The 8,823-nt window shown below is 38.4% G+C and overlaps 1 protein-coding gene across 1 annotated transcript in view; it reads right to left on the reverse strand.

Moving 5' to 3' along the window:
• Positions 1–292: 292 nt before the first annotated feature.
• Positions 293–8,823, reverse strand: part of LOC122791320 (intelectin-1a-like) — a 326,139-nt gene continuing 317,608 nt past the window's right edge. The window contains exon 8 of the mRNA XM_044059028.1: positions 293–1,125. Within this exon, the coding sequence (XP_043914963.1) occupies positions 973–1,125 (153 nt within the window). The 3' untranslated portion in view covers positions 293–972. The remainder of the gene's footprint in view (positions 1,126–8,823) is intronic.

Genomic DNA, 8,823 nt, shown 5'->3' on the forward strand with positions numbered 1-8,823 from the left:
TAACCTTTAGAAGCACAAGGTTGCCGTACCCAGCTGATATCCATAACCATTAGGGTGTTTGCAAAATATCCCAACCAACAAACTAAAACAATGAGTAAATAGGGCACACAGAAAAAACAGTCATTAAAAAGCAAAAGAAAAATCTAGCAAGGCTAGACTTTCCACTCTGTGATTCCCTTTAAACCTCTTGCATTAGAGGCAATGTGGGATATATGCAAATGACTCTTCTGCATATATCCCATGTTGCCTCTAATACAAGAGGTTTAAGGAATCACACAGTGGAAGGTCTAGCCTTGGTAGATTTTACGTTTGGTTTTTACTTTTTTAAGACCAAGTAAATCCTCCAAAAAGTAAAGTAAACCAGGTAAGCAAGTCTGAAAAATGAATTTAGTCTAAAATGAGTGGATTAATTTTCATCATCATAATACAATAGTATTAGCTACACCTGTTCTAATAATGTGGGAAGTTAGAAACAGATAAAAAATACATAAATATACATTTAAACTCATAAATGCAGCTAACACTACTGATAGTCTATGGTTTTAATCCACTACCTCAGTATAGCAGCAAACATTTCTGAGTTTATTAAAAGGTCGGGTGCAAAATTGACAAGATCGACAACAGTTACACAAAGTTGTTTCTATTTTAGCCTTCTAATGTTCTAACAGTTGGTTCCTGTTGCTTCCATTTGGACATGCTTCAGTCTGTTCTCATTCTGTAATTATCCTAATAAAAGTTGTGTGAACTGTACACATTGCTTTGATGCCCCCTGGTGGTAGTTTTGGTGGAAAGAAGAAAATCTTTTACAGCACTGCAAGTAAAACAAATTGAACTTTTTGAATGTTGATAGTGCAATGAACAAGTACACAGCACTGTTAAATATTAGTGAAATCACAAGGTAAGCTGTGAGGTATAATGCAATGCAGATTAACAATGCTGAGTGTAACTGTTATTCACTGAAGCCAAAGTCCTTTAACGATAAAATATGAGAACAGCTGATTCCAGCATCTCTTTCGTTACACTAGCACCTTGACCAGTTCCATAACCATCCCATGCAAATCCAGTGAAATCACCACACTGACTTGGATTACCTTCTGGGAAGAAACCACCACCTCCAATACAGTGCTGTAATGGAAGAAGATAAACAGAGACAGATGGATTAGTAAGACAATATAAGGCTTCAAAAAGAGCTGCAGTAGCTAAAGGCAGACACTTTGCTGCAAATGAGGAAAGGCTGGCATCACTAGACGTCCTCATTGTCCACTGCTAATTTTCTGATCAGAACATGATGTATATGTCCTACATTTCCTTCACACTACTCTTGGCAATCTGCTTTCTAAACAGCCTTTGTGAGATACGGCTTTCAAGTACATAACTGACCTTCTTAGAATCAATCGTCATGGTTAACCGTCAACAATGTAACAGTCTGAGAGGTAATAGAATGAATCAGGAGCTCAGTTTTTACTATAATCTGCTAGCTGTCCCCTTTTTCTCTTCTCTCTGTCTCTCCCTCCCTCCCAACAATAGCCACTCATGATACCCTGGGCAACATCCATGTCTGTCGACTAAAAATCCTATTAATCACAGGGAAGTACAACATTATAGCTGGAACCCTAAACACTGTGCTGGTGGGCTAGCCTACATGTTGTTTTCTAGTTTTACAGTAACACTACTAGTGATCCATTATATTAGTTCAAAGAATTTTAATGGTAATGGACTGTGACATGATGAAAATGTACAAAGGGGAATCACCAAATGGAACATTTAGCACTGTTTAAGTGTTTTGTGAAGATGTTTTAAGAATTTATTTCAAAAATGTTGAAAAACACCAGAATGCACTATTTCTCTTAAGAATTAAACACATTTTTCTTGAGTAGCATGGTTCTGGACTCTCTGCAGATTTTGGGATTTGTTGTTATTTAAAATTCTTTATTGAACAACTGCCCTTGGTGTAGCTAGGGATACATCACATAAGCCTTAGTATAAAATCATAATTTTTGTGGAGGCATTTTGTCCAGCTTAAAGGCTACAGTCATCTTTAAACATATCTTTAAGCATAAAAAATGAATTAAGAAATAAACCAGCAAAAAGAAAACTGCATTCATTGTGATAGATGGTGGACATATTATTAGTTATCTAATTAGATTAGTACAAGTACTTCAACGTATTTGCTTCATCTTTAAGTACATGCTTACAAAAGTGTGCGGACACACACTCACATATATGCATACACACACATGTACGCATACAGACACAGGCAACCAAAGAAAGGAAAAATAACAAACTGTAAATGTGGTGAACACTGTTCTGTCTCAAAGTAAATTCCCCTGAGATAAAAACATTGGAGCAAGCTTTATTTTCCAAAAGAGAATGGCAGATACGCAGATCATACAGAATGTAAATCTAGTATGGCAGACTACAAAGACTAACTTATATCCATGAAACAAAACACTGGCTAGGTTAGGTGGCACCTTCTGGAATATTCTTTTCAAGTATAATTCATATTCTTAAGCTGACAGCAACATTATGTAATTATTGTTTAGTGACTGCACACTGATACATTTTAGAATGTTCTCAAACTCTGAACAAGTTTATCTAATGTGTAGTGACTTTCCTTTACACAGTACTTGTTGCCTTCAAGGTTACCGACACAATGGCACTCTGTTTGATTACAGTTTTAAGACAATCTTTTGTTCAAACTGCAACTTTTACATACAGAGTTCCACTTTTCCCTCCTAGTTAAGCAATGTTCCAGAATAACAGACAAATCTGGATTGTGTGATTTTGTCTAAACCTGTAATATGTAGCTGCAGCATTGTCTCACATAACACAAATACATTTTTTCTGACCTAGTTTGCTGAGAAGCAGTGGCTAAAATACAGAAATCCACTCTGGCACCTAAAATTTGATATTTTATCCTGTTAGAGAAACAAATGATGACTCTAAACAGCCACAGCTGAGGATTCAACAGTGTAATGAAAACACCATTTAAAAACAAGGTGAAAACACAATTTAAAAAAACAAGATGAATACTGTTAACAAAAACTAAAAGAGAATAATATGAAAGAGCTTCGACCATGTGTCTGCTACAGTATGAATTTCAGGTAGGACAGATTGAGACACGCCAAGAAAGTAAAACCAAACCATCCAAACAAACAAACGGCTGCAGAAAGCAAACATTCATCCTCTTCGCTAAAATTGTCGTATGGTGGCTTCTGTTGTAATAAAGTTCGTCCACTTAGTAAAATCAGCAAGCCTTTTATTTGACAAATAACTGTGAAGTGAAACCAACTGTTAAAACAATTAAGATACAAAAAATCCTGTTAAACGCTTTTCATCTTCACAGTGTGAAGACTTCTTCAGACTAACTGCTTTCTCCTACAATCCTTCTAAATATAATTTCCTGTGACATCACATGGTTTGCTTAATTGATTTCAATATAATTGCAAACTATAACTAGTCACTGCTCTCCTTCTGTTATGCTTATTAATATTACTCATTCTTATTCAAATACACTGTGCATCAGCTTAGCATATTCAGCTTAAATATATAAAGTGAACATAAAAACAGCGCATTTTTTTGTGCATGTGCAATTGTATACATACATCCACATTTCAAATCAAGACAACTCTAATTAGTTATGGTTATGCCATTTTGGCATCAATGCAGATCCAGTGTTACTGCCAACAAACACAAGGTGCAGGGTTTGAGTCTCACAAGGGATAATTGGCTAGGCTTAAAATGGCTCACAAGGGCAGTTAGCTTAGTACTAATCAATGAACAATGAACAACATATTCAGTGAATTCAATAATGGGGGAATACAGTCCCAAAAATAGGGACACATTTCAAATATTCATCTTATCAACTTAGAAAATTGCTAGAATAAAAAGGTTGTGTTACTATGTATTTTCTGAAGAATATGAAGTCTGAAGTTCAAATGCCTGTCAATTTTACTTCTGACTGGAACAAAAACAATTTTCAGCAGATACCCATGGAGAAATACTGCAGACACGTCTTTGTAAAATGGCAGGACACCAGAGCAAATCCACACAAACACAGGGAGGAGATGCAGACTCCACACAGAAGGCACCCCAGCCAAGAATCAAACCAGAAAACCTATAGCTGTAAGGTAACAATGCTACCACTGCACCATCAAATAAATAAGGAATTAAACATTCAGAAACCTGAAGTCTGAAATTCAAATGCTTGTCAATTTTATTTAACATTTGCTAACCAGGACAGTCTGACTTGGAACAAAAAAACAATTTTCAGCAGAGACCCATGAAGAAATAATGCAGACATGTCTTTGTAACATGGGAGGACACAAAAGCAAACCCACACAAACACAGGGAGAAGATGCAGACCCCACACAGAAGGCACCCCAGCCAAGAATCAAACCTAAGAACCTACAGCTGTAAGGCAACAATGCTACCACGGCACCATCAAATATCAAGCATTTAAGCATTTAGAAACCACAGATATTATGAGGAATAGAACAGATCAAATATGAGGCAAAAATCTGTAAATGTTTTACAAATGGTGGTGGGTAGGGAATTCAGGCCCTTAACATCTGCATACAAGGTACAGAGTTCAAGCCTGAGATATTCCCTACCACACCACCATGAGTTTGCTCTAGCCACCAGTATACCACCATGAGTTTGCTCTAGCCACCAGTATACTACCATGAGTTTGCTCTAGCCACTAGTATATAGCAACTGGGGCATTTTACACACACACACACACACACACACACCCCACCTACCTGTTTAAATGTGTCAGATCGAAGCAGCAGCAGTACACGTCCAAGTCCACGAAGTAGCCCACTTGACATCCATGAAGCAGCAGTACAATTTGACATCCAAGTCCGCAATGAAAGCCCTGAATCCATGAAGCAGCAGTAACAAGTCCACCCTCCATTAAGCCCGCTTGGAATCCAAGTCCGCAATGAACAAAATCCCCTGCAAGAGCTTAAAACTTAGGTCCTGTCTGCTGATGAAGCAGTCCGGATCTCCTCTGTTCTGTGCGGTCATCACCACACAGATTCCTGGGCATCTGCAGGGCAGAAATGCCTTCCCTGTATTCGGACTGCTGACTCAGGCAGTCTGACTTCACACAGATTCCTGGTCATCTGCGGGGCAGTCTGAGTGCATCTGCACATATGCAGAGTTAGTTCTGGGACTTGTGAAAAAATATTTTTTGTTTTCTTTTTTCTTTAATTTTATGTTTCATGGTTTGTTTTTCTTTTTGTTTGTAGGTGGAAGGGCTGCAGTCCTGCAGTCCTATAGCACGAGCTGCCCCTAATTATTGGGTCTTGTTGCTTTGGTTCTGTTGTTCATTACTGTTGCCTGTTACTGATACTTGGTATATGAAAAACAAATTAACTTCTTATCCCAGCTGATTGCACTTTTTAATCATTGGCATTGCTACATGTCTGTTTGATACTGATTATTGAAGTGTTTGCTTTTAAAGCTGCAGCTCTACACTATTACATCACGACACTACACTAGAGAGTACAAGGTCACCTGTGTGATAATCTTGCTGTAATATAAGCTACTCATTTAGGTTATCTGTAGCTGCTACAGTTCCTGAACTTGGATCCACTCGATTAAACTATCTGTTGCTAACTGTTTTTCTAGTTAGTTAGCAATGACATTAGCTTAGTCAGTAAAGGTATTTGATTTAAATGTGCCTGTTCTTACCAATTATCTTTTATTCTTGCAGATTTCAGTCTATTTTACATTTTTTTTTTGCACTTGAAAATACTACAGCAGTTAGCTCATGCTCCTGTATTCTTTAACCGGGTCTACTTTACATTACCGAAACCACACTTCACCGACACACAAAACACCGACCCCAAATAACCGAAACCACACAACACCGACAGCTCACAAAACCGAACACAATTACACCGACACAAACAACGTAAACTACACATGACACACAATGACATATCCACTAACCCTAACCCTAAGATCCGACACTACCGCACAGTTACCCTACCCACACCCTAACCCTAACTCACTTAACCCACCCTAAAACATAAAGCCCGTCACTATCGCACACTCACCCTACCCGCACTCTAAACCTAACCCACTTAACCCGTCCCTAAACTACAGTCCGTCACTATCACACACTTACCTTACCCGAACCTTAACTCCAACACTACCACACACTCACCTTTCCCACACCCTAACCCAAAATCCCACAATATCGCACACTTACCTGACCGCTCCTAACTCCATTACTATCGCACACTTACCGAGTCGCGCTCACACGTTACCCTTGTCGGTCTTTCGGCTGTCGGCAAATCACCTTTTCGGTCAACTTGCTTGTCGGTCGTTTCGTCTCGGTCTTCTGTGTGTCGGTGAAGTGTGGTTTCGGTAATGTAAAGGGGACCCCTTTAACCATATCCCATTTTATCAATTTTTCTGGTCCTGTTAGCTGTTCTTCCCTGTCTTAGATGAAGAGTAAGTTGTTATGCTATCGGCTTTCTTACACCCCTTCATTTGCACTGTCCCAGATTGAGTCTCATTCAGTTTTTGCCCCTTCTGTAACCAGCCTAATTGCAGTATTTTGAGGCAGTGTAGTTACAGAAAACTCTTTATTGCCACCTCACTATGATTCAATATTTGGGAGATGTAATTATTTACTTAACTTGGGAGCTACCATCTCACCTCAGTGTACACTAGGTAAGCACAACACACATATACACACAGAGCACACAATACTTCAATAAGACCAATTTATGCCAAGGTTAAGAGAACACCACTTAAGCCTTCCAGGCTGAAGAACAAGAAGCCTTAGACATTAGTTCACGTAACGATATACCCACATCACCCTTCCTACCCATACTTCATACACACACACATATCTCTAAGAGTCAAAGGGGTACAGATTCCAAGCCCTTATAACCCACAGAGACTGCATCTAACTACAATAATGTTTTAGTAGTAGGTGACTATAGTGTCAGGCATCCTTTTCAATTAATTTACCAGGTTTTATGTTGTAGCTTTTGTACCTTAGTTATTTTAAATAGAATAAAAATCCAGTTTTGTATTTGTGTCTGTGTGTATGGGGGGGGGGGGCTAAACCTATGCAAATGGATAAAGAGAGTGTGTGTGCGTGTGTGTGTGTGTGTGTGTGTGTGTGTGTGTGTGTGTGTGTGTGTGTGTGTGTGTGTGCTCAAATGCAGAATGTCAATCACCAGGGTACCAACTTTAACTGAATCTGTAACTGCCCCACTAAGTAATGTCTGAGTTAAATCAGCTGATTCCTTTGCTTGGAGTTCTGGTGCCACCCAACAAATAATGCACATCGACCATGCTCATGTGAGCATCTCCTCTCATAAGTAGCATGGCACCTTCTGAATAAGCCTCATACACTGCCAACTGTGTATTGGTAGCATCAGCTGTTAGTAAGGAGACTGACTGAAATTGAATGTGTTTTCAATATCTGGTCATCAGTCACAACAATGACCAGGAAAAACAATAATTCTTATTTCAGTTGCACTCATCATTACTCTGAGCTATAAACGACCCAACAGGAGTGGAACGATGAGCTATCAACACAAATGCTTGATGAAATGATGTTATCAAGAATATGTTTATGACTGAAGAAAAACATCTCAGTTGCTGAAATCAGCATCTGGTCCAAGAAATTAGCCAGTGTGACTTGCTAAGGTAGCCTTCAAGTGTCCCGTATGATTCATATAGCAGAGGAGAAGAGGTGTATGGTCTGCACAGTTGCAAATAATAGCATCTTGTGGCTTTATATATCCACATTTCTGATAGATTGAGTTAGATCTTCTAGAGACTTAGAAAGATAATTCTCAGCAGCTGGAGGAATAGACATAAACCATCTCTGCCTGGGATTCTCACCACTTGGGAATATTGTAACCTAGTAGTTCAGCTAAGAATATACTCGTATCAGATGCACATCATAACAGTAGATCCTTGAATAATAATACTGCATGATACTGTTTGTTCTTTTTTCCTAATATTTGGGAGTGGTCTACAAAAGTCTGAATCCCATCAGCCAGAGACAAAATAACTATTCTCTCCCTCAGCCTAGGCAGCCTCCCCAGAATTCTGAATTCTCAGATTACAGTCATTCACACTGCGATACTGCAGTGGTGGTGCTGCGGTAGCGTTGTTGCCTTATAGCAAGACGTTGTTCCGTTCGATTCTCAGCTAGAGCGTCTTCTGTGTGGAGGCATACATGAATGGGGCATGCCTTCGTTGAAGGTTGTGCGTCAGGGCTGGTAACCCGGTACGTAAAAATCCACTACCAATCATTAGTGGACCGGAGTTCCGCTGTGGCGACCCCTAACTGGGAAAAGCCAAAAGACACAAACAAACAGTCATTCACACTGCAACTCAAGCCCAAATTATCTTTTTTTTTTTTGCTATAACAAAAATTCACAGAATAAGAATAAAACAATTACTAACTAATTTCATGACAAATGATTCTGAACAAGTTACCATTAGTAAGACTAAGATAAAACACAATTCCAAGATGGTAACATTAACAAAATGAAAAAGATATATATATATATATATATATATATATATATATATATATATATATATATATATAAAACTGTCTTTATATCTATATTTATCTATATGATCTGTCTACATCTATATAGATAGATATATTTATATATAACTGTGTATAGATATAGCTATACATATATATATATATATATGTATATACACATACATACACACACACACACACACACACACACACACACACACACACACACACACACACACACACACACACATACATATGGGTCTACTTTGTTTTGTTGAATATCA

The sequence above is a fragment of the Protopterus annectens genome, chromosome 17.part0, assembly GCF_019279795.1.
Source record: "Protopterus annectens isolate FY-2018-M chromosome 17.part0, PAN1.0, whole genome shotgun sequence".
Lineage (NCBI taxonomy): Eukaryota > Metazoa > Chordata > Ceratodontiformes > Protopteridae > Protopterus > Protopterus annectens.